At 35.0% G+C, this 27,516-nt stretch overlaps 1 protein-coding gene across 1 annotated transcript; it reads right to left on the bottom strand.

Moving 5' to 3' along the window:
- Positions 1 to 19: 19 nt before the first annotated feature.
- On the bottom strand, positions 20 to 26,843 carry LOC132546818 (uncharacterized). The gene is made up of 39 exons (XM_060210534.1): positions 26,759 to 26,843; positions 25,078 to 25,638; positions 24,414 to 24,650; positions 23,094 to 23,660; positions 22,563 to 22,601; positions 21,717 to 22,022; positions 20,756 to 21,013; positions 19,950 to 19,979; positions 19,220 to 19,502; positions 18,184 to 18,464; positions 17,628 to 17,663; positions 16,887 to 17,027; positions 16,348 to 16,476; positions 16,099 to 16,128; positions 15,258 to 15,375; positions 14,524 to 14,663; positions 13,861 to 13,975; positions 13,588 to 13,727; positions 13,028 to 13,159; positions 12,195 to 12,221; positions 11,331 to 11,445; positions 10,592 to 10,776; positions 10,475 to 10,519; positions 9,806 to 9,920; positions 9,306 to 9,577; positions 8,835 to 8,949; positions 8,216 to 8,361; positions 7,530 to 7,644; positions 6,228 to 6,436; positions 5,655 to 5,769; positions 5,051 to 5,268; positions 4,611 to 4,745; positions 3,836 to 3,880; positions 3,351 to 3,473; positions 2,753 to 3,097; positions 1,804 to 1,921; positions 1,283 to 1,404; positions 578 to 701; positions 20 to 146 (listed from the first exon to the last, which is right to left on the bottom strand). Exons 1-39 carry the CDS (start codon positions 26,841 to 26,843, stop codon positions 20 to 22), a joined length of 6,444 nt encoding a protein of 2,147 aa, XP_060066517.1.
- Positions 26,844 to 27,516: the final 673 nt, after the last annotated feature.

The raw sequence follows: 27,516 nt of genomic DNA, 5'->3' as shown, positions 1-27,516 counted from the left end.
CATTGCATGGGTGCAATTCCTATTCCTCAACGTAGCCCGGGGGGTAGTTAAGAACGTAGCCCTGGGGGCAGCTGGGAGTCTGACAGCATTTTCCCTGTGCTGGGGGGTTCAAATGACAGGCAGCTGGTAGATTCCAGCTAATACACCTTGAATGAAACAAAATTGATCATAAGCATGCATAACACTTAAAATCGCAAATTATTGGACTTTGCAGAATAGAAATTAGGCTCCAAAGGCAGCAATCAAATAGATAATTAAATTAGCCTATATGTATCCTATAAAGTCATATTAACAAACAATTAATTTTTTTACATTTATGATAAATGTTTTCTTTTTAAAAGGAATATTTAAAAATGAAATGAAAATAAAGTGATAATTTAGTTTCATATTCAATATAAAATTCTCGAATAAAATGTTAAAAACCAAGAACATCGTTGTGATATAGATACGCCGAATATACTTCACCATTAAATACTTTATTGTATATGTCAGAATTTATCTGTATATTAAAATCTGCGTTGTATATTTGAAAATGATATTTTGCCTTGGCCATATAAAGGTGTAATATTTTTCTTACTTGTTTTTGCAGGTGTAGTAGCCTGTAGCGGCGTTAGTGCAGGTACATTTGTATGTACATCCGTCATCAAAATTCTGACCCTGAGAGTAAGTTTGACCCTTGTAAAAACATCCACTAGAGACACCTGAAGATAACAATACCATACAATATCAGTTGTGGTTGTTTTTTTTTTTTTTTTTTTCTGGGGGGGGGGGGGGGGGGGGGGGGGGGGGGGGGGGGGGGGGGGGGGGGGGGGGGGGGATAATATGCCCTGATACTTAATTCATCATAAACGCATAACAAAATATGAAATCGGTCATAATACACATCATCTGTTTCTAAACCGGGAAGTTTTGTATGAAATCTGTACAAAATTATCATTTTCTACACACATCATCTGTTTCTAAACCGGGAAGTTTTGTATGAAATCTGTACAAAATTATCATTTTCTACACACATCATCTGTTTCTAAACCGGGAAGTTTTGTATGAAATCTGTACAAAATTATCATTTTCTACACACATCATCTGTTTCTAAACCGGGAAGTTTTGTATGAAATCTGTACAAAAATTATCATTTTCTACACTATATAATTATATCTTATTGTATTGTATATCATGTAAATTATAGACACTCAAGCCATGAAAATAAAAAATATAGCATATATTTACATGAATACAACCGTTGGTGCCTAAACAGAAAAGAAAGCATAGTTGAAATACTCACCAGTATTTGAAGTACTGTTTCCGAAAGATGATCCGCTTCCGGCACATTTAGGAGTAGAGCAGCACTCTCCCTGTGGTTTTTCAAGTACACAGCCTGCTGGGAGATTTGTCCATTGAGTACACCTTTAATGGTAAGACAGAAAAATGGAATGAGATACAATTATAAATAATTAGATAAATTAATAAAATAGTAAATAGATTAGTAAGAAAATAAATAAATCAATGAAATAAACATCTTTAGAATGCTTCTATTCGGAAATAGAAATGGATTTTTAATTCGAAAACGAAAAGAATAAAAAACTCAATAGGTAAATTTTCAGCCGCGTTCATTTTTACCTTTGTTATATAGCTCCTTAAATACAACGTACATACTAAGATAGTCGTTATATCCCGGACGGAACTATGTTGCCCAAAAAGAAAATGTTTCCTCGTTTAAGTTAAAGGAAAGAAGAAAAGATCTTGTAGCGATGTGCGGTTACAATACATGTCGCCAATTAATGGAGTCTTTGAGTTTTTACTTACAACTGGTTACAGACGTAATATCCACGAATACCATCTGCACATGTGCAGTTGTATTCGCAGCCATCTTGCCAGGACTGTCCAGTCTGGTAGAGCTGGTTCTTGTAATAACATCCGGAATCTTAGATTAAAACAAAAATGTGTAAATCATGTGGCGGAACAAATTCTCTTTTGTAACCTTTTATCTTAATTTTTCTTTGTGATATCTGTAGTTTTATTTGATTTGTCATCTCACATCACGTTAGAAAATTTAAATGGGGAATTCAGAGCACATCCAAATATTTACAAGCCTTTTTAAACGAATGGTATATGCTATCAATCAGATGTATGTCATTTTAAATGAAAATATAAAAAGATGAAACGACAAGATATCACCATACAAATAAACCAAAATTCCTTGAAATAGCAGTAACAGAAAGAGCAGAGTCTCTCCATATTTTAAAGGGGAAAGAATAATGATACGACATTTAAAAAGGGTTTTCAATTATATTGTTATCTATCAATTTATTTCCGAGATAGATAATACCCAAATATCTACATCTCTGATTAAATTGTAATCAATGAAAACATTTCTGAGTAATATGGTGTCAAAATCATCAAGCCTGTTGATTTGACGTACGTGATAACATAGTAGAAAAAATGCAACTACCATACATACAAGGCATATTGAAATCAATGAAAAATTCTATAATAGTTAAATATCTGTTTCGGGAAATTGCCCGATCAAAACCTCAAACAGGTGATGTGAGAAACAGATATATGTACCGTCTTTGATAAGAATCTTTATTATTTCTTTCTTATGTCCTTCAATTTGAATCAAATTTAAAGTGAAAATTGGTGTATATTAATACATGTATTATTGCCGTATTGACCAAAGCTTTTAACAACCGACTTTCATGGTAGATTTGCCAATAAATACAAACGAGAAAATTCAACGAAGAATTATACATACTGCTTCCGGTGAAGGCTTGTCCAGGCAAAATAGTCACATATCCCTGACCATTGAATCCTCCCTGAGTTCCAGATGCACTGCCGCCTGGATTTACACCTGTTCCCGAAAAGCCACCGCCTTGTGTTCCTGTTGCAACACCTCCTGGAGCTTGTGTTCCGGTCCCGCTAAATCCGCCTTGTGTGCCAGTTCCGGTTCCTCCGGGTGCTAGTGTTCCGGTTCCGCTAAATCCTCCTTGTGTACCAGTTCCGGTTCCTCCAGGTGCTTGTGTTCCGGTTCCGCTAAATCCTCCTTGTGTTCCAGTTCCTGTACCACCTGGTTGGGTTCCTGTTCCAGTTCCAAGTTGATCTAATATAATTATGAAAATGCAAATTAATTATTATTTGCTGAAGTTTAACATTTATTTGATTACTTAAAAAATCCCAAGTAAATTAACATTGCAAACATAATACATATATGTATCTATTCGAAAATTCATTCTAACGACTTTGAATTCTTTGTTGTATGTGCATATATCTATTTTTCAGTTATTATATTGATTCGTGATACATTTGTTCAAGGAAAAAAAAATTTGAAAAAAAACAAAAAAAACAAAAATTACCGCAGAGTCCACAGAAGCGAGGGCAGTTGGTCTTAGCCCAGTTCAGGTATGGATCCGAACAAGAGTCACGAGTATACTCCGCGCAGTTGGTCAACTTATCAACACAGGTACCTGATCCTGATCCTTAAGAGGAGAGAAAACATAAGTATAATTTTCATATTTCTGAGTGGCAATATTTTAAATCCAGAGATAAATTGTGCACAAGTCTGCACGCACCCCTATTAACAATTAAAAGATTAAAGTCTTAATTAGTATTTTTTTTTACGTTGAGAATTTATATTTCCTAGTTGCTTGTGAATAGAATGATTTGAAAACTACAACCTTATGGAAATCTGAAGTCTATAATTTTGGAAAAATACATCAGTATATAACTATCCAATTAAACGGTTAAGTAAATTATAGTGTGGCCTTACAGAAGATATAAGTTAAAGAAAATACTCATGGCAGTAGCAAATTATAAAGTATACATTAGATATTTCTATTACCTGCCCCTGGGGTAGGAACCTGGCCTGGGTTTGGGGTTGCTCCTCCTGGAAAAAATGTGTAACAATTATTATAAAACTTTTATTAAACAAGACGCGGTAAGGGAAATCATATGCCAAAATGAACATGAACCAATGCCCCAATTAAAAAGGTCAAGTGAATAAAGGAGTAGAGTTCATAATTTTTGATGTAGATCAAATGTCAGACTGTATGAAAAACCCAAAGTATGAAGTCCCAGTGACTAGAAGTGAAGGAGATATAACCCGGACAAACTTTACATTTACATCGGCCAGATAGAACCTACTTTCGAAACACACCACATCGCCTCACTAAAGTGAACTCATACTCAAAATGTGAAGTGTTTGTGTAAATATTCTAGGAGATAGAGTCCGGACAAGATAGCGGGAGGTCATGGACGGATGTAAGCGACGATCACAGCGCAGAATTATAGCTCCCCTCATCGCGGTTCTAAGTGGGGAAATTAATAACAAGACATATTGTGCGGGTCAATAATGAAGATGATATTTCGGAAAACTTTAGCCTATTTCGAAAAATTTGGTTTTAATCAACTGTACATTTCCTGTCATTCTGGATACATGTTAATATTATTTCTTGTCGGATATATTTAATGATTTTCCTTCACATTTATGATAACACCGTCAGCTACGATCATATACTGTTCTGTACTATCGTGGTTATTTGATTAATTCAGGGAATAAAATAAGCAAACTTGTAAAACACTTGTGGTAATAAATTGATATACAGTGTGGGGCTTACCACAGAGATTACAGAACTTTGGACAGTTGAATGTTGCCCATCCAGTGTATTGACCAGTACATGTGTCGGAACCGTAGTCTTGGCAGTTCGGGATCTTATCCTCACATACACCAGACACAGTGGGTGCTTGGGTGGCTACAAGAACACAAACGTCAACTCTTGATGTGACATTTTATTGCTATTGGTTAATTAATATAAACACCAAGAGTAAAATATTCACCAAATGTTGTTAAATCTTTATATGTGTTCAGTAAAGTAAAAGTTATGTGGTGAACAATGTAAGAACATTTTATTTTGCGAGTAATTGAAATTCAAATCAACCACCGGCATTTCGATATTGATAAGAATACAGTTTGCATGTATAACCAGGAATGAACACAATGATAACGTTAACAACTGTTAGATGTAGTCCTCTAAAGATATAGACAAAAATATCCTACCTCCATTACCGCAGAATCCACAGTAGTCAGCGCAGTTATCTCTAGCCCAGTCAGCATAAGGGGCGTGGCAAGCGTATTGGCCAAACGATGCACAGTCAGCTCTGTTGTCTTTGCACTGACCAGATGCTGTTGGTGCGCACTCCACTTTCTGGCAGCATCGATCGTTGGGGTCAGCGGTCAAACTGCACGTACTGGGAAGCGATCCATATCTTGGACACCTAATTAATTAAAGGTAGTTGCAAAAATATGTCAAACGTCTCAGTATCAGAAAGAAATATTACCGCATAAATACCTGTAAATCTTATTTTATTTGTTAAAAGTTCAAACATGGCCGAATGTGACCTTCCATCCACCATAATTAAAAGATGAAGTTAGAATATGAAGGTGTGATGCTAATATATAATATATATACATATATATTTATATATTGATTATCTATGTCATTTGGGGTTCAGGAGATATAAAAACATTATTTGAATGCACTTACAAATATACACACAACAAAAATTACCGTACAGCCCATGAAATCAACATGTGTGAAATAGGAAGGGGATGAATAAGCGAAACCAAAATCACAATGAGTAATGAAAGAGGTAATGCTTACCTGTCCGTACATCTGTACATGCCCTTTGCAGCGTCTGTACACTCGCAATCGTAATTACATCCATCGTGCCATGTTTCGCCTTGTTGGTGAATTTGGCCCTTGTAGATACACGCCCCTATAAAGTCATTAAAATGCCGTTTAGGCCGAGATTTCTAGTTGTTTCTTTCTGTTTCTTTATCATAGAGATAATGTTAATCGAGAAAATTAGAAGAGAAATGTTGATACGATAGGCTGGGGAAGCATGGCTCTTGCTATCAAGACATGGGAAAATGAAATTAGGTGTAAAGAAATAAAATCATTGCCCTTATCATACAGCTTAGTGTTGTGTTTGTGATTTGAAAGTAAAATCAAAGGAGGCGACTGGGACATAATTGCCAATGAGAGACAGAAAACTGATTTCAAGATATCTAAGATTCGAGAAAAATATCAAGGATAATTCGAGGTCCGTATATACAACGTCATCACATCAACATATTTTCTCAACGATACACACGTTAATATCAGTTACCATTGTAATGAACTTCAGCATCTTTTTCAAAGCGAAAATGTGAACAGATGAATGATCTTACGTACTGGTATAACCGGTGACTGTGTTGTTAGGATTACTGCCTTGGGGTTTTCCGTATCCAGTAAAAGATCCGGTGAATCCTGTTGGGGCGGATCCTCCAGAGACTCCACCCTGTGTTCCTGCAATGTTGCACACTGGTACACGGCAACACTGTGTGTCTTTAGGATCAGGTTGGTATGAGCAGCCTAGCGGAACGTTATCGAAACGAGCGCATCTGTGGTTGATAAGACGTACGATGTACAATTATAGAAATATCTGCAATGCTTATATAAATTTCACTACAACATATTGACTCGATGTTTTGAATTTTATATATGTGATTTTTCTGATGTAACTATCTGTTCTTTGATGAATTTAAATATATTCATAAAGAGAAATATGTATTTACAAAAAGAAACTTAATGACATACAATACAAGAAACTTAATGACATACAATACAGGAAACTTAATGACATACAATACAGGAAACTTAATGACATACAAGAAACTTAATGACATACAATACAGGAAACTTAGTGACATAAGTATATGTAATTCAATAGTATTCTTTATGGAAACATTTTATTCTTTCATATACTGAGCTCAACTCCAATCGTTTGGATGAACGGTCTTGATGAGAAATCACTTTGTTAGTGGCCCTTCTTTATCAGTTATGCTTGTCGTACTTTGCATAGTTATCAAATAATACATATATCCCGTTTGATAGGATTAAGTGTATCACACTACGGTCTGTTTGTGGTTTCGTTCAAGAACAAACGTTAAAAGCACATTTCTATCAATTTTGTAAATACAGTAGACCCAAAAATGACTAAAATGCATCACACTGTTGTTTTGTCCTTCTAGGATCCATCAGTGAAATTTGGAAACTTAAGAGGCGAACGAAATGTCAAAATCTAGATTGTGAGATGCATCAGCTCCATAATTTGATAAATTTTGAAATTTTCATATATCTGTAGTTTTAAAAAAGGTTAAGGACATGTGTTATCTTCTGAACCATGCCACTATTTGAGTGAAATAAAAGGTGGCATTCATTTTGCAATCAGACAGTTGGAAGATTTAGTAAACCTAGATTTGAAACATCAAGAACATCTTTTTCTTTTGATCAAAGAGGGCGTTAGATTGATTGTTTTTTTGTGTCATCGCAATCTTCTCTTTAGATTCGTTAGTTGATACTTATCTAGGTTTAAAAAAATACATAATGTTTTGAATGATAGGAGTCATCATTGGAATATAAAACCGAGCTTTTTTATCATATTTATTAATTGCAGTGTTTGTAAAGGTGAAGTTAACTGATGATTGTTCCTACCTATCTGTACACTGATGGTAGTGGTTCCTAGCATCCTCACAGCGACATCTGTAGCTGCAGCCGTCGTTCCATTCTTCACCCTGGTGGTAGTACGATCCCTTGTACACACAGTAGTCTGAAAGAATCAATTATGATATATCAGAAAGGTTGGGTTTGATTTCCAGTAGTATTAATTTTCATCGGTATGATACACGTTATCTGTTCTAGAAAGACACACAAGTGCATACCACCTTTTGAAATAAATATAGAGCTAGATACAGTAGAGCAAAACAATGAATTAAACTGCATCACGCACTTGTTTCGTCCTTCTAGGACTTCTCAGTGTTGCGAAGGGTCTACATTTTGAAGACTGGGAGGCGGTCGAGGAAACTTCAATGTGATTGAAGAAAAAATCATAATCTGGACGTGGAGGTGCAGCAACCTCATAATTAGATATATTTTATTATTTTCACATATCAGATAATCTTAGAACAAGGTCAAGTACACGAGTATATAAAATGATTTAAACAGATCCCAATTCTAAAACCACAATATGAAATTGGGGAAAGCATGTACCTCCTCCAGTAGGAGGGGTTATTTTCACATATCAGATAATCTTAGAACAAGGTCAAGTGCACGAGTATATAAAATGATTTAAACAGATCCCAATTCTAAAACCACAATATGAAATTGGGGAAAGCATGTACCTCCTCCAGTAGGCGGGGTTGTTCGGGCATAAAACGGCGCAGGCGTGGTGGCCGCAGCTCCATCACACTTGGGGATCTTGCAACAACGGTCATTGGGATCTTGTACCATGCGACAATTGCTAGGGATGTTTTGATAGGATGGACACCTTCACAAAAAAAAATATAAGAAAAAACGGAATTTTTAATACCATCAAAATTTGATAATCAAAATAATCATTATTAATTTGTTCGACATCAAATCTATAAGTCTAATAATATCAATTATAATGCCATGTATCAAATCAGAACATATCACTTCCGAATAATAGCAATTTTCATCACATCATTTTTATATTGAATACACCAGCTCTGTTCTAACACGGAGCGGTCAAAAGGACAACATCAGACTATCATTTGTCTTTATGTTTGTTTTGTATGGATTTCGATCAAAAAACTTGCTATGGTCACCTTTCATTATCATAAGGACAAATAATTAACAGAGCAGTGAAACGACCGACACGTTTTAAGGTTAACACTGTCTACCTGATTATTGATAACTAAGATAAATGTGATTGCCTCATCGGAATAAACCCAGTATGGGATTTTCTTGTTAGACAAGAACAGATTATTTCATGCATACCTATCAGAGCATCGGTATTGTCCCTGTGAAGCATCAACGCATGTGCATCGGAAGTCACATTGATCGTCCCAGCTTTGGCCTTGTTGGTGAACCACGCCCTTGTATACGCAACCGTCTGAAAGAAAACAGATTCTTTTTATTGTTTTTGATAAGACTAGGGTTTGGGTATGGTGACAGAGATTAAACAGTGTTGAATTGTAAATACCCATATCCATGTCATTCAAGAACGTACAAAAAAAAAAAAAAAAAACCACACACACACACACACACACACACACACGTGAATTTCCTCTTTTCATACAAATTCAGAATTTGATAGAGTTTAGCCAAATTACAAAATCAAATTCAAAGACCTAGATGGGGAGGTGCACTAGACGAGGTACGGATGTGTAAGATTGAAAACATATTAATTGTTGTTAAGTATTATAACATAAAGTTTTCTTAATATGTAGTCAATTGTTTTGTTCGTACTTCTACTTCCGGAGACGGTTGGTCCAGGGTTACTTCCGGTGAATGAGGATGGCTGACCAGCTGTTCCATTGCTTGATGGTCCGGGACCATAACCTCCTGTGGCAATTTGTGGTGGCAGCTGAGCTTGCCCGTATCCAGAGAAACCTGGGCCATATGAAGGTACGGGGATCTGAACGTTGGAGCCGGGCGGACATGATGGCACTTTACAGCAGGGATCGGTAGGATCCTCAATCAACGTACATTGGGATGGAAGGTTCTGGAAGTCAGGACACCTATAACAAGAAATAGAATACAATTATTCGTTTTTGCATTTTAACATTAAACTGGTAATCATCTCCAATAATAAAGATAAACAAGTGCAATATTCAGAGTGAGATCATCTGAAGAAATTTTTATGAAACAAAAATAAGAAATGAATAGATTTTCAACTCATGACACGAGTGGGCAAATGCACCTGTCCTGGCCCACCACCAAGGATAACAAATTATAAACACACATACTTTGGCTGACATCGGAATCGTCCTGTTTTGCCGTCATCACAGATACATGTGAAATCACATCCGTCTTGCCATCTGAGGCCTTGTTGATAAAGGGTTCCGTTGACATAGCATCCATCTAGAGAACATCAACAAAACTTTATCAATAAACAAAGAAGCTGATATAAAGGTTTATTAAAACAAGTTCTATATGATATCAATTATAGACTTTGTTGTCTCTTTGGGTCATCAACATTAGGTTTTAATCACCTGGCCTTACCGAGATATTTTTAATATGTACGCGTGCACAATTCAGTTACCTTGTGGAAATTGGATTCTTCTTCGAATAAATAAAACTATTTGAAAACTAAGGTATGCTGATATTCAAGGACTTATGTAAAATCATATAAATTTGTGGTCACTTTTTCGTGAACACTTTATTTAATAAATAAATCTTTTCGATAATTGTTCTTATAAAACATTTCGTGGACAAATGTGTTCGTGAATTAAGAGTAGCCACGAAATTAATGTAAAATAAATCCTCCGCGGAAAGTAATGTTATACAGTCTATTATTATCAGGCTTTAATGATGTCATATCGAACATAGCAGTTAATTACAATTCATTATAAAACCAAAACATCGGATCAATGTTTACTGATAATCTAAGGAAAACGTTATGAATGATTTCTTACCAATTTGTTTTGGAATCAGACTTGGTACTAATCCTGGGGTGCCACCTCCACCGTTAGGACTTGGTGCCAATGTTTGACCAGGTAGAGGCGTGGCACCACCGGGTACTGGAACGTTGCCAGATCCGGGCTGGGGAGCGAGGGTTGGGGCAATGTTTGGTACTGGGTAACTGCCAACTACATTAGGAACAGTCGAAGATCCCACGAAATTTCCCTGTCCTCCATCACATTGGATTTTGGAACAGCATTCAGAAGAGTTCTTAACCATGTGGCAGCCGAGAGGCAGATTGACGTAGTCTGGGCAACTGTTAGTTATAAAATGTTAATGTTCAGTTCTACAGTCCAGTCAATATTGTGGCGTTTGTTATTTATTAATTACCTAAATGTTACTTTCATGACAAATAGTTGGGATAGCATTTCGCTGTTAAAATTAACGATCAGAGAAAGATTTGTTTAATGAAAGCAAAATTAAAACACGAAGAAATGATAATATGGCAAGCATGTTGGTTTTTTATTTCCTACATTACACTGAATACACGTCAATCATTATAAGATATAAAAATAAGTCCTGAGATTTCACTCATATGATTTGTACTTCAAACCACCGAGCCTCAGACGAGGTCAAGTGTTAATGTCGCGAGTTTCAATCTAGAATTCTTGTTCTAGAATACTTGTTTCACTGGTATTACGAAAACTACTATATTTTTACCATAAATAACACACCAATCACTGTACTTGTCTTACGAATTCTCTTGATTAATTCTTACAGCAAAATTTCAAAAGTAAATACAAATCTTTAAACAAAGTAAAAGATATTTTGTAATAGTAGTAACGACTGGTATAAAGGGAAACAACTCACCGTTTGTTGCACCTGTAGTAACCGTACCGCGCATCCTCACACATACATTCGTAATCACACCCATCGTACCACGTCTGTCCTTGTTGATAGGCAACGCCCTTGTAAATACAACGAGCTGAAAAAGAAAATATAAAAATGGCTCTTAGTCATTTTTTTAGAGGTTCTATGTTCGTTGATGGGGTGGGGGAGGGGCAGGGGCAACGTAAAAAAAAACCCACTAGAACTTATACTGGACAAAGTTTTAAAAAAGAAAAAGCGTTATTTTTGTTTTTGTTTTTTTTTTTTTTGTTTTTTTGACTTGGAAAAACTTAGGAAAATTCATGTGAAAATGCGCTTATGAATACTTAGAAATTAAAGATATTTATTAGTTAAAGGAAAATACACACATGAATACATGAATATATCTTTTTAAGATAAATTTAGATTTAGAAGTTTTGAATCTCAAAATGCGATTGAGGACAATCTATGTTGATTTTGAAAAATATCAAAATGTAGATGGAGGGAAGATCTATAATTAGATGTTTATCGTCAATTCCATATATCTGAAAATTTCAAAAGAAACGCAAAGTACTTGTGAATATTCTAAACCGTGCCATTTTTAAAATATCAAGACGTGGTGTGGACGCTGCACAATAACTACAATCAGATGATTGTATGAAACCATCAGGTATATCAACTGTTTTAACTGTGGACTTGATCATTTTTTGCAGACTAATCTTCAATGTAAACGTTGTTAAAATCAAATAAATGAAGTACGATATCTTTATTTATTTTTTTTTTTTAAAAGGTTATTTGCATCAAGGGGTAATATTCAGATTAAGTATTTCTTTTCTTTTTTCTTTTTTTTTCATAATTAACACTTACCATTTGGCGATGGTGCATTCAACTCATCTGTAAAATCAAAATGTAATATCTATTTGGTATGGGAAACCGAAAATGATAGATAACATCACAACATCAAAGTACAACATGTTCTTAGGTCTTGGAAATGCTTAAGATCAGATGTGACTTGCAAACTTACAAAACATTGTAATTTGAAATATGAAATAATAAAAAAATTAGTCAAATTGGACTCGCATATAGGAAACATATATGTAAAGTCAAACCTGTCTATTGAGGCCACTCAAGGGAGCAAAGAAAAGTGGCATATATACACAGGTAACCTTTATACACAGGTTCAGTTACTATGAATTGCATTACAAAGGGAACCAAACTGGCCTTTATAGACAGGTGGCCTTTGTATACAGGTTCAGTTACTATGAATTGCATTACAAAGGGAACCAAACTGGCCTTTATAGACAGGTGGCCTTTGTATAAATGCGGCCTTACTTTTATAGACAGTACAAAATTATAACATTAATGCGATTTATTGAGAAATGTGTGTACGTTATTCATTGTCCGGAGAAATATCAATACAGCATGTCTTTATAAAGTTATTTTAGAAATTATTAGTTTAGTTTCAATAACATTAAGGGGATAGTATGCCTTCCTTTACATATGCTGGAGAGTGGATCATGAATTTTGGTTTTTACACGAGACGACGTCGATTGTTATCGTCGTACTCTCAACCTCACATTTCGATGACACATTTGAGGATGTCATTGTAATAATTTTTTTGCAGTGTCAAGGTCGATCATCTGCCTCAAAAGGACAGATGGCCGCCATTTTTAGACTGTTGTTAGAAGCATTGGACTTACCGCAGAAGTTGCAGTATTTGGCGCAGTTTTCCAACGCCCATGCGTGGTACCCGGCATCACTACACATGTTGGCTTGGTAAAGAGCACAATTGGTTGCCTTATCGGCGCACGTTGGAGCAGCAGTAGGTGTTGCTCCTATAACATTTTTCCGTAAAAGTAAGGTAAAAACCATATTTCATAGTATCAATATGTCATTATTGAAGAGAAAATGGAATTTTTTTTATCTATTATAAATATTGTAAAAAGTGCCAACAAAATAGTGTTTCAATACAAGTTAGTTTCGAATTGGATATAGCACGGCCCCCAAATAATAAATTTAACTGGATCATATGAGTGTTCCGCCTTTTTAGGACTGGTCCGTGATTCAACGGTCCTAAATCGTGAAACCTCAGGGGCGATTGAGTGAAATCAAAAGAAGATCGAAATGTCAGAGTCCAGACCGGGGGGTTCATTAACCCGAATTTCTATAAATATCATTATTCCATTTCTTCAAAGGAATGTTAAGACTATTATGATCCACAAAGCAGTATTGGCGATGAGAGACTTCAAGACATACTAACCGACTCCTTGTCCACTGATGGCTCCAGTACCGGTGAATGTACCATACTGTTGGTTGTAGTCACATTGGGGTTCCTGACAACACTTTCCTGGCTCCTTGTGCAGGTGGCACATTGATGGTAGGTCCTTATATGTTGGGCATCTGTCATATATGCAAATATACTTTTGACTGCAAACTAACACTGTCAATGCATCAAGTCAAAATGATACTAAGATAGTAATCAACTAATATCCATAAGACCTGTATTAAAGACTGAAATCCACTTCAGACTAACCTTGATTGACAGCTGTACATGCCTGCACCGGCATCGACACACTGGCAGCTGAATTCACATCCAACATTCCAGGTCTGGCCTTGGTAATAGTCATGGCCATTGTATTTACATGTATCTGTTACACAAAAAAAGGAACATATTCAGTTTTCAATAACCTGTTTACTGTCACGCAACAATGTATTTATATGTTTCAAATTCAAGCGAACTATAGTTTGAATCCGAAAGGATATATTTGTTTTCTTTATAAATCCTATTTTCAATGTAGCTTATTATATTTTTTGTGATTTTGCTTTAACCTCGAAAATAACAAGCAACCAAAGCTTCTAACCTTCATAGAATCTGGATATATATTTATTGTTTCTTTAAACATCACCTCAGAAAAATTAAGGGTCGAATCATTTTTATTTTCATTTTTAGATAATACGTCGGCTACCAAATAAGTCCAGTTTCTCGCAGACATATGCTGGTAAATAAGGATCGTTGATTTTAGTTGATCTTGAACATACTTCGTGTATAAAGACCGCAGTTTTTAGAATACGCCATCATTTATTTGATAACTATACTCTAATTTTCAAAACTTTACGAAGGTTTTAGGAAAAGAAGATTTATTATTTCAAATCAAGCAATTATGAAGGGAAGTGGCGTGAAAGGGCGATAACTCACTGATTCCATTGACAGTTCCGACAGTCTGCCCAGTTGTGGTTTGGTAGGTCGGGTTGAAATTACAAACAGGTTCCAGACAGCATTGTCCTCTCTTCTGAGTGAGAGTACACTGGGGAGGTAGATTGTAGTAGGAAGGACACCTGCAAAAACACGAGTTTATTTTGAAAAGTACAATGTCTGGTTTAATACCAAACGAATCAATAAGCAGTGATTTTTTGTCATTGATATAAGATATTTTTTATTAATCACTAGGTATTGTGTCAGAGAGAGAGAGAGAGAGAGAGAGAGAGAGAGAGAGAGAGAGAGAGAGAGAGAGAGAGAGAGAGAGAGAGAGAGAGAGAGAGAGAGGAGAGAGAGAGAGAGAGAGAGAGAGAGAGAGAGAGAGATATTTTGCTTGATATTTTTAAATACGTCATTTAATAGAATTACACAAGTAATAATCTAGCAATATATGTAGAATTGACAGATGTTATTAAGGAATGTTAGTACAAAAGATAAAATATTTTGACATCATATGCAAAACGCGAACCAAGTATGGTTAGCACATACATTGTTATAAATGTAGTAAAATAAAGGCTGCCTATAAAGGCCGTTCAAGGACGCTAAGGAGAAATCTTTTATTAATAAGGAGCGTTTATATCGAGGTTCACTTACATATTTGTGAATTGTTTTACATCGTGATAAATATCTAGCGTATCTTAATTTTCAATCAGTCCCCTTTAAAGAAAACGTACTTGTTGTAACAACTGTACTGTCCCTTAGTAGCGTCGTCACACGTACAATCATAGGCACATCCATCAGACCAGGATTGTCCCTGTGCGTATGTTTTACCGCCGTAGGAACATCGACCATCTGTACATCAACAAAAATGTATAAAAAACCACAACAGAGTAAACAGAAAAAAAAAATTCAAACATGTATAGCAAAAATATTTATAAACTAACGAATAAAATTTGATAACAACTTTAAAAGCCAATAGTGTCCACAAATAAATAGCAAAGAAACTCTACGTTTTCGTGAAACGTATTGTAAAATCATTCATTTTTCGTGAAGGATAAATTTTCGTTAACTTTATGGATACTTTTAATCTATGAATTCACATGTTCATATACAGTTTAAGTTAAGTGGAAGCATATATGTAATGCTATATTTATCTATGGAATCAAGTGTCCACGAAAGAGGTTTTTTTTCGCTGAAAAACCACGAAAATATATGATTTTACAGTAAGTGTACTCACGAGTGTAGACACCGAGAAAACGTTTGAATCAAAATTAATATTCTCTTAATCACTTTATTGGTTTATTTGTTTTCAAATAAAATTATTTAATAAAGTTAAGTAAGATAACCTTATAAAATATATGATCTTGAAAGTTAGGATAGGAAATAATTTAGACGAACGCGATATTCTTATTCCATTAACAGAACGACTAATAGGTGTTTACATTTAATAACTGGAACAAACATTTGTCTGCGTAACAAGTAAAACAAATATGAAGCTGCTATTCAATAAATCATATTCAAAGGGAAACTGAAAACGCTTTTAAACAGTAAATTTAACATACGATATATACTTACAGTATCCATTCACGCCTTGGGCGTTGAATTCTGTAAATGATAAACAATTGTTTTATTTTCAAAAGCTGTAAAATTACGAATTAAGGTGTGCTGAACAAAAGTTAAAAATGTGAGTATTTACGATGAAAGCAAAAACGAAGCTTAGGGCTTAATTCATGCATCTGGAAGCCTGATATTGACATTAATACGGAAGAAGAAGAAGAGTATTAAAACACTACTCAACAACAACACTGAATTGTGAATACATACGACAGAATCCACAGAACTGTATGCAGTTGTCAGAGGCCCATGGACCGTATTGAGAGCATACGGATACATCGTATTCATGGCAGTTTGGCAGCTTGTCCACACAGGGAGGAGGGATAGTAGGGACAGCAGCTACGATTTTCAAAATTAAAACATAATGATGATGTGAAGTAAACAATTTAGAGTTGCAATTACTGTGTCGTATGCCACATACTTGCAGATAACATTATAACGTTCCGATTTTGCAATAACCTCTAAACCTCCACACAAAGTTTTCACTCTAGCTCCCTAAAACGAACATATTTGATATTACTTTAGTAGTTTTCATATTACCTACCGATTCCCATCGTATTCAATATATTTGAAGTTGAAAATGTTTTGAATTTAACCACCATATGATATGTCAATAACCGAAATTTACTTTCATTGCAATACATGCACAGTTTTATGAAAGATCCGGGTGCTTTCTAATATCAGTTATTTTATAATGGAGAGACGTATGGCTTAATTACTTTAAGTATTTATAAAGAGTAAATACTCACTTGCACAGAATCCACAGTAACGGGCACAGTTAGTTTGAGCCCACTGTGTGTACTGACCGGCGCAGGATCTTAAGCCATATGTAGCACAGTTTGCTAGTTTGTCTTGACAGGGGTCAAGGGGTGGAGGTTGTGATGGAAAAGCTACAAGACAAGTGAATCAGTCTTAAACTTTATTCATCAAGAAGTGGTCTTAATTTGAGTAGCTTAGATATTTTAATTTACATCATTTTTAAAAAGCTTATTAAGACATGATCGCTAGTATTATCTACACTATATAATACCACGCCACATTATTTCATATATAACTTTTATACAAGTTCGAAGGATATTCATGCATGGACATTACCACCCTCTATTTTTTATCACTACTTTTTAAACACCATGGCTTTATAATCTTAACACAATGGTTCAAATGTTTGCGTTTTTTCCGGCAGTTTGAAGAGAAAATAGTATTTTGATTCTCGAAGTCTTGAAAATGCCAGTGAGTCTATTAAGTAACTCTATTTTCAAGGTATTTCATCTGTAATTGATGATATTTTATATTTCATTTCTAAAAATAAGATCCTTATTTACTTGATATGTGAGCATTAATGTAGCAAAACTTTAGAAGTAAATCGTCTTCTCATATCTAATATTGCCCCTGCCAGAAAAATATAGAAACAATTATAATTATATCGATAAATAGACAAAGTCTGTACTGTTGTGTGTAGTGATGTTGATCTTCTGTTTTATCTGACATACCTGTTGGAATATGTGCTGGTGCCGTCGGTGGAATAACTGAAACAAATATAAGGTATATTTCATAATATCACTTCCCAGATATTAATTGTGTAATAACCCTTGTACCATGTCACACGTGCCGGTGGGTGCGCAAAAAAATTAATTGGGTTCCCTTCGTCTTAGCAATCATAACCTTGCAAAATCTTAACTTTGTAAGTTATCATTGTTAATTTTAAACATTACACTTGTCTTGTGAAAATACGTTTTGTTGAAATCAACGAAGATGAAATAAATTTGAGTAACACCACTTAGTTGGAAATTATTTTATCTCAATTTGGACGATTAAGATTGTTTGAATTGATACTCTTGGCCTACGTTTATTGGTTTATTCAAGATAAACATTGATTTCTAATATGATTTATCTTGCTTTTGTTTGTTTTTTTTAAAACAGATATGATAATTTTTTGCCACAAATGTTTTCACTAACACTGGTCACAATTTACTTTTTATATGTTGATATTGAGGTAAATATTTTAGTACTGCAATAACATTAATATATATTCAGCTTTACAAGTACCTGCACAAGCCTGGGTCTGGAAGGCTGACTGGATCTGACTGAGTTTACTAAAGTCTGTCACGGTCAGGACATGTGAACTGTCTGGGTTTGAGGCGATATCGTTCAGTTCAGACTTGCTAACGCCTGATCCTACGCCTACCGCGAAGACGTTGATGCCCTTGTTCTGAGTGTTAGTGGCTTCTTTCACAGTGTCAGGATGGTTGTTGGAGCGACCATCAGTGATAACAATTTCGATGTTAGGAATGCCTGGACGGTCACCGTTGGCCTGTGTAAACATCTTGCTGTTGATAAAACAAAATACAAATACTTGAGTTATACAGGTAACATTAAAATAGATGATTGTCCATTATAGTATTAATAGTCACTACATTATGAAATGAATTTCATCTCAGTAAATGATTATAGGAAAATTAAAATGCAATTTCATTTACATCGAAAATACTCCATTCAGCTTTGAGATATATGTGTCACATCTCCATTGTGTTAAAATATTTTAACGGAGAAATTATATATACGAATATTCTCTTTGACCTAGCTGACAATGCCATGTGTTCAGTGTTCATTTTATTCGTTCTTGTTATATAATATCATCTCATGTCGTTAACTTAAACTGACAAAGAGTAATGAACAGTAGGGGTAGACGGCGTCAAGTCACTAGTTGGCAAAACATCGTCGAAGCAAAGGAAAATCATTCTAGTTTCTATACGTTGATTTAATACATTTGAATGAGGAACATTGTGTCGAATAATTTGGAAACTAGTATGGAATAGTATCTGGTAATTATATTCCTTAATAGAATATGCAGTGAAAAGGCTATTTGTTATTGCTAAAAGGATTCCCCGCGTGAATAGTATTTCTAACGTAGTAAAGACATTAGCAAACCTATCTCTTCCAGATTAATGCCAAAAGAAAACGTTCGTTTTCTATCATGTACTACTTTAACTACATCAATCTGAACTTATTTTTGTTCAATGCACGAATAAGTTTTTTCTTATTTATGCGCTAAAGTGTTATGCTAGCTTTATTGCAAATTTACCTATATACTTCTTTAAGTGCTGTTCCAGTGTTGGTACCTCCAGATTTGTATGGTACGTTGTTAATTGCAGCCATTAGAGACGCTTTGTCGGTGTAACGGTTCAGGTTGAAGATATTGTACTGCCTTGAAGAGAAAATAGACATACCCACTCGAATTTTGTCGCTGGCGATGTTCAAATTCTTAACTGTGGATTTCACAAATTCGAGCATCTTATCGAAATTAGCTTTTCCAACACTACCGGATGAATCCAAATTAAAGATGATATCGGCTACAGCTCCACAATCTAAAAAAGGTAAAAATGGTCTCAAGTACAGCTCTTTTACTTAACAATGCTGATTAGGTCAGTGCAAAAATATAGGAGAAATACATCGCCGTTAGAGTCCTTTACTCCTTTACAATGGCAATACATAATTTTATTTGAAATACTGTATTATAATTGTAATTAATTTGTTTTTCTCTTTAAGTAACTATTTTCACCTTTGTATCGCTATGATACCAATGCCGGATTAAGAATAACTCTAATATTGAAATTAAAAATACTAATATTTCCTATATCCTAATTTTACATATTCAAAATATTCCTTCAAATATCGTGTCATTTCTAAATGTGACGTCATGAGGAAAAAATAGATAACATCATTAAATATGTTCTATGTTGACGACGTAACAACGGTATAAACTATGCTAATTTTCCCCCATTAGTATGATTTCGTGATGTCGACTGACTTACTTGCTGTGTTATTTGGATGTGGCTTGGATACTGTAAAATAAAACGCACAGATATATATTGAAACCAACATTCAAATGTTTTATAAGGGAAATGTTGATACATAAAAACAGTTAAAGCTCTTTAAAAACAATAAGAAAAATCCGATATATCCCAAGAATATTTAGATAAAAATCTAAATCAATCAAGTGAGAATAAAGAAAATAATTTATAATGTGCAGAAATCTACATGCAATCGGAATGATTTAAACAATAAACATGTGTTCCTATTCATGTAAAACTACAATTAAAACTGAAGCTATGGCAACCAGAAACAGCACATAATTACAAATAATTCATCAAAATTTATATATAGATATATATATATAGCAATAATTTGGAATACCACTGGGATGGATATTCTTGTATAACATTTAAATATTATTGATATTAATTAATTCTTTGAGGATAACGAAATACTTTAACTGAGAAACTTTTACCATACATAAATTTTCGCTCGTTGGCCAATAGGATGAAAAGAAAAGGTTGGAAAATGTTCACTGTTAAAGCTGCAATATATGTTTAAGGATGTTGAGATGAATTTAACGCTGGAGGAAAATAAATAGTTTAATGCGAGAGCAAAGAAAACATTGAACGAAAGTTTAACCGGATACACATTATTTACATTGTTTATGTTTTATATGTATAAATGTTAACAGTGCCATCATAGGTAGAACTGAAACAATATGACAAGATTATCGCTGGTTTATACGACAGGACAATTACAAACACAAATTAGTAAATACGGTGTTTAAAGATTGTTTCCATACCTTCGCAAGCTTTGGTTGACAAAAGGGTCTTAAGGGATGACAAGGCATCGAAGTTATCGGCCCTGAATGCGTATTGGCTGTCCGGGTCACTAGCGATAGCGTTCAGTTCATTTGAATTAATGCCGTGCCCAACTCCAATAGCCAACATGGTGATGCCATCCTTTCTTGCCTTTGCGGCTTCCGAAATGGTCAATTGTCTGTTGTTTGAATTGCCATCAGTGACAACGATTCCAATTTTAGGAACGTTGGGACGATGTCCTAAAATATGATTAACATTTTCTTTACTTTTGCGTTTTTCAATTTATCCATTCGCCATTGCATTCAGTTCATAATGAAGAAATAGTATCATATGACGCTAGTACTGCGTTTATTTACTTTATCTACAATGATTATAAAAGTATTACAGATTTCATAAGTCAAAGATGCCGTCATTTGACACATCAAACCACTTTGATGATAACCAATGATGAGTTTGTTATGTACTTAAAAACAACAACACAACAAACGCGAATGTCGGGGACAAATCACAGCTATATACAGTGGTTAAGACGTTGACGCTAGTGATATGATGTAATTATATTCGTATCCGTTTTTAATACAAATAATAGAATGACAACAACATGTTTTACTTTTACCATTTTCGGATGACTACGCTTTGAAAACAACAAAGAAAATACCGACATGTCAATTTAAATCTGATAAAACTATGGCAAAATATGAAAAATATTCATATGAAGGCTCCTGAACATTTTCAAGAATAAAACCAGTTGTTTTGGAAGGGTAATGGTCACGATAATTAAGGAACGTCATGTTCCGAAATAAGATCATGGTTGCTAAGTAACCATCAAACATGAAACAAGTCTAACTTCATTTCGTAAGATGAAAAAAGAATATTTCCAAATGAGATTATTATGACGAAACGAAAGAGATGATATATGGATGCGGATCAACGACGATTTACCTGCTGCGGAAGTGAAACTCGAAGTATGCATGAAGTTAATAGCTTGTCCGGTGTGTGTTGATCCACTATGATAATGAATATTGCCAATGGCGGAAAGAAGAGATGGTTTGGTCAAGTGCGCTCCCATATTGAATTCTGACTTGTGACCAGTTGAGAAGGTATCTACTCCAACTTGGACATCATTGGGCCCAATGGCGAAGGTGTCAGAAACATTCTGGACGAAATGTAACATTTTGTTGAAGTTACTCGATCCAACACTGCCGGAGGAATCCAGTAAGAACACGATATCAGCCTTAGCTCCACAACCTGAAATATTGCCATAATGATGATAATAAACTCAAAGTATATTTTATGTTGTAATTCGATGAAAGAGAGTAGCAATTACAAGTCTTTAATATCCGTGTCTCGTGACAAGAAAAATAAAGTAGGGATGGGGGGATATGGTTTGGAGGAAGGACAGAGAATTCTAAATACATATCCAATCGAATGAAAGAAGATTAAATAATTTTCCCATTCTGAAACTGATAATGCTTTTAGCTTTCAGATTGCTTCTATTTTTAGATTTTTTTGAAAGAAAATATATCTAACAAATCAGGTTTGTAGGCGAGGTACACTAACCCCAAAATTCCATAGATTTCAAACTTGGGCATATTTAGAAGTATAATGTTCAATCATTTAAAAATCATGTTATCAGTTATTGTTCATAAACTGTCAATTATAAATCTAAACTTTGATCTAAGACCTTATGTGTTTGGTGCTAGTATGATTCTACATAAAGAACTTTAATTGAAATAATATCTAAAAAAAACTTATAGAATGTGTTACATTAATCAAAGGAACACGAACCGACGTTGGCTTGTGGAGCAGGAGCAACTGTTGCCTTCACTGGAAAATACAGATATATACATATTTAACCAAATGCCATATTTGCTCAATGAATATATTTAATGGCAAAACTTCCGGTAAGAGAACGCAAGAAATATTTTACAACACAAAATACGTTTAGTTATATGATCATCATTATAAACTTGAAGAGCTTAAAATACACCAATGGCGAGTAAGCGGTAAGTAAGTTAGCAGTTTCTAAGGAGCAATTGCGGTTGTCTCTATAAATAACTCTTCTCATGCAGATCTGATTCAATATAGATATTTGAAGTAACAATAAACGTTTACATTCCAAAAGATGCTGTATAGGTCTAACAAAAATATTTGTTTTCTAGAGGTAACAAAACCAAAATTGATTTAAAATACAATCGCTCTGAAATCAGTTTCAGAGGATATCTTCTGTTTGAATTCAACGTCATAGACAAAATAATTCGATGAGGAATGATATTTACTTGTCATTAAATTCGAATACTAATTGATCTTCTAAAGTACCTTCACAAGCCTTCTGTTGCAGTGTACTCTTGATTTGTGTCAGAGCATCAAAGTTGTTGACGACAAACACGTGCTGGTTGTCGGGATCGGTTGCCATGGCATTAAGTTCGCTCGTCTTCGGTCCTGAGCCTACGCCGATGGAGAAGACAGTGACACCATCATTACGGAGCAAATTAGCTTCACTGGCTGTTGCGCTTGCGCTCTGGGACTTTCCATCGGTAATGACGATGGCAATCTTGGCAGAATTTGGCCTGACGCCATTTGCCGCTGTGAAACTTGTCTCTCGTGCGTATTTGAGAGCATTTGCTGTATTGGTACCACCAGTTATGTAGTGGACGTTAGAAATGGCGTTCAAAACAGAATTCTTATCGTGATATTTGTTGAGATGGAATTCCAAATGAGGCTTATCACTGAATGTGACGACGGATACTTCTGTACCATTAGGGCCAATATCGAATCCTTGAGACGTTGTCCTGACAAATTGCAACATTTTCTGAAAGTTCGTTGTGCCGACACTGCCGGAGGAATCGAGAATGAAAACGATGTCAGCTGGTACCAAACCGCAACCTGTAAAATGATTGTATTGTTATAAATCTTTTGGAAAAATCAAAACGATTTATGAATGAAAATTATCTCCAAAGTAAATGTGGTTCCAACGACCAGTCAATTTCTCCCCATTCCCTTGCTATTTAAACCTGTTTCGAAGTCTTCACGCTTTGTCATGTACACCTTGTACATAATTAGCATATATTTAGCGATATATGCTAGGTGTTATATTGGTTTTGATATACTTATGATTAGATTTAATTACATACAAAGAGATTAACTTCACATAACTCCTAACCTAGAATTATTAATATTATTGCCCTGATCACCTAACGACTTATCAAGGGTAAATACGGTGTTTTCCTGAAAACATAGCGACTTACCTAGGGTAAATACGGTGTTTTCCTGAAAACATAGCGACTTAACTAGGGTAAATACGATACGAGTAAGATCACACAATGACTTACCAAGAATAAATCTGGTATTGTCTAGATCGCAATATGTCTTACCTGAGATGAACATGTTATTGTCTAGATTACAAAATGATTTCCAGGGATACACACGGTATTGCCAAGATCACAAAATGATCTACCTGAGATAAATATTATTAAATCAAGATGATATAATGACTTACCAAGGATAAGGATAAGTCATGGTTTGAGCTCACATAACAACATAACTATTATACATAAGGTATTATTGAGATGTTATAACAATTTACATGTAACTGGGAACAAACGGTACGATCCTGATCTCAAATTCATCATTACTTACCTGGGGCTGAGGTGGTCGGTGCATGGGTGGTTCGTGGTTTAGGGGTGGTGGTGGTGGGGGCTTTAGTTGGACAAGCATTAGTATGGCAGGTGCCCGTTTCACGGCTTGCACCCACGCATTGCTTTCCTCCGTTGGCTGGAGGTGGGTTAGAGCAGGTTCTTTCCCTGTAGTGTGTGCCTCCGCCGCAAGACTTCGTGCACGGACTCCAGAAGCCATACTTACTCCAGCCTCCGTCAACTGTAGAAACAAAGAAAAATTCGTCTGTCAATTTTCCGATCTAAAGTAGCATGATATATAATATGTAAACTTCATACTTTTCTACAATGTACACAGGGCAGATTCATAAAGGCTATCGTATACAAAAGACAACACTCGGAGAAAATGTCGAAATGACAATGACGCAATGCACTGATGTTTCTTGTGATACACATGTACAATTGCATTATAACAAAAGTCAGAACGATGCGAAATGAGAAATCTGAATCTGAATGAAAATGACGTCGAAATGCGAAAATGAGAGACGCTTTAGAATATATAACCAAAATCTATCAGTTGATGTTAAATGTGATACCTTCCAATCAAGGTACAGTACAACAAATTGAAATCTGAAGCGAATTTAAGTAGCAAACAAATAAATGGAGTGTAATGTCAACGATAAACTTACTTTCACATGCGGTTTTCTTGAGTTCTGCCTGCAAAGTGGTCAGAGCATCAAAATTGGATACGGTGAAAACGTGCTTGTTGTCGGTTGCGATGTGTTCCAGCTCACCACGATCAATACCATTACCAATACCGATTCCAAAAACTTTGATGTTTTTAGCGTGAAGTTTGTTGGCTGAGGCCAAAGTAGCAGGCTTGTTATTAGACTGACCATCAGTCATTACGATCAATATATTTGCTACATTATCTCTGTCCCCAGCAGCGTGAGTAAAACTGTGCTGAGTGACATAGTCAATAGCCTCACTCGTATGTGTACTTCCGGAATCATAAGGAATTGCATTGATAGCGTTGACCAGTGGAGATTTCGAACTGTATTTGTTCATGTTGAACTGGTTGTGGGTCGTCGTGGAAAAGGTAGTTACGCCAATTTGGACATTTCGTGGTCCAATGTCAAAAGAATTGGCGAATCTAGCAACAAAGTCTTTTTGCTTTTGAAAGTTTGAGGAACCTACACTTCCAGACGAATCAAGAAGAAAGACGATATCAGCTGGTACCGTTCCGCATCCTGTTGTAGTATAAGATTTGTTATGTCAGTATCAAATGAGATTATTCCTGACATCGTATTGAGAAAGAGCATAGATAACTTATTGAGCCAGTTTATAGCATATATGGCTATTAATTACATTTGAAAAGGTGCTCACGTGCATTACTTTAAACTTTACCAATTGAAAGTATCATATTTTTTCTTATTATTTACTTGTACATGTTCTTTTCAAACATAAGCACCTTCTCAAAGACAATTTGAAGACACGCAAGTATTATCCTTGCAATGAATATTTAATGCTATTTGCTATTATTGTTTTACGAAAGGTCTGTATTATTCAAATTGGACGACAGATAACGGAAAGTATTGACGGGTTAAAAATTAATAATGAATAAAGATAAGCAGTTCATATTCAACTATAGAATATGTCGAATCCCTACACAGCAAATTCATAGTTTTCGATTTGTTTTCCATTCCATGATGGAACTTACAAAAGTTATTATTACGATTAAATAGAACATGTCTTTGAATTTAAATATCAAAAGAAAAAAGGGAACAATATAAGGAATCGCTGACCTCACAATTGCCAATGTAAATATACAAATACACATACATCGTTCATCAAGATATTAAGAAATGTGAGCTAAAGCTTCAAAATACTGGTGCTACAAAATGATAAATATCTGAGTATGAAATTAGATAGCTCTATTCCTCAAAAAGCAAATTGATTAACCATGTCAATATGAGAAAAGGTAACAAAGTTTCGTTAGAGTTCACAGCTTCACGTTAAACCAGTAAAAAAATACTATTTACTAGATGTTGGCCAATTTCAACTAGATATACACAGCTGTCAGGAAACGAACGTTTTTATTGTGACGAATTTTAAACGAATTTTTATATGGTAAAAAACACACTTTTCAAAATGAAATAAGAATGATTAATAACAATTTAGCTAAAAAAATCAAATAGCAACACAAAGGAGCAGAAATGAAAAAAAAATAAAACAATTTTTTTTTTCGCCATCAAATAAGAAAAATAATAAGGTCACATATATTCGAAATATTTTTCTTAATTGCTTCCCCTTTACTTATTTTCAATTAACCAAAGAAGTATATATTTTAACGCTTCGTTTTTAACTTACCTGGAGAGACAGTTGTCGCAGCGCCCTGGGCCGTTGAGCCCAGGCTCGCTAGAGCGCAAAGTAAAGTCACAAATTTTGGCCGCATCTTAGCGGTTCTAGTCAGCTACTGAAGGTCCGAAACGCTGATCTGTAGTTTTTATCAGGACTGACACAAATAGTGAACTTGCCAAGCACGTTAGCAATGCGTACGGTTGACCAGCCTACATATCCGTGCCACTAGCGTAACCTAATCGGTGATAGGCCATCCCATCGGTCGAAATACAGAGCAAACCGCTATTTTGCATTTCATTCTTACGAAACCTCAGAATATATATGGCTTCCCTATAAGTTCACTGTTGTATCAGTGCGGAAAGAAAAATAGGGACTTGTTAAATAATGTGACTGTCTCAAAGAAAGAGTTATGTTAAAATATTTTAACTGAATACATTAGCTATCGGGATTTGTATAATCCCTTAGCTTTTTAATTTGACATGAAAAATGATAAGTCGTTTTATTTCGTTTAAAAATATTCTGTGTTCATAAATTGTATCATGAGGAATTAGAATACAAAAATACGAGGAGGTTTACCTGCTCCGAGTTATTGAATATGTTTATTGAGCGAACATCTTCTGTTTCAGTAATAGATTAGCCGACGTTTGCACATTCAAAGGGGAAAAGCACAAATTACCTTCAAAGCAAACTTAATGTATATATTTTCCTGGTCAAAGTTAAACAGAAAAATGCATTTACTAGATCTCTTGGAATATGTTATCAATATT

The sequence above is a fragment of the Ylistrum balloti genome, unplaced genomic scaffold, assembly GCF_031769215.1.
Source record: "Ylistrum balloti isolate Yb309-2 unplaced genomic scaffold, AGI_CSIRO_Ybal_v1 Utg369916, whole genome shotgun sequence".
In the NCBI taxonomy this organism is placed as follows: domain Eukaryota; kingdom Metazoa; phylum Mollusca; class Bivalvia; order Pectinida; family Pectinidae; genus Ylistrum; species Ylistrum balloti.
This window is presented reverse-complemented; position numbering and strand designations above follow the sequence as displayed.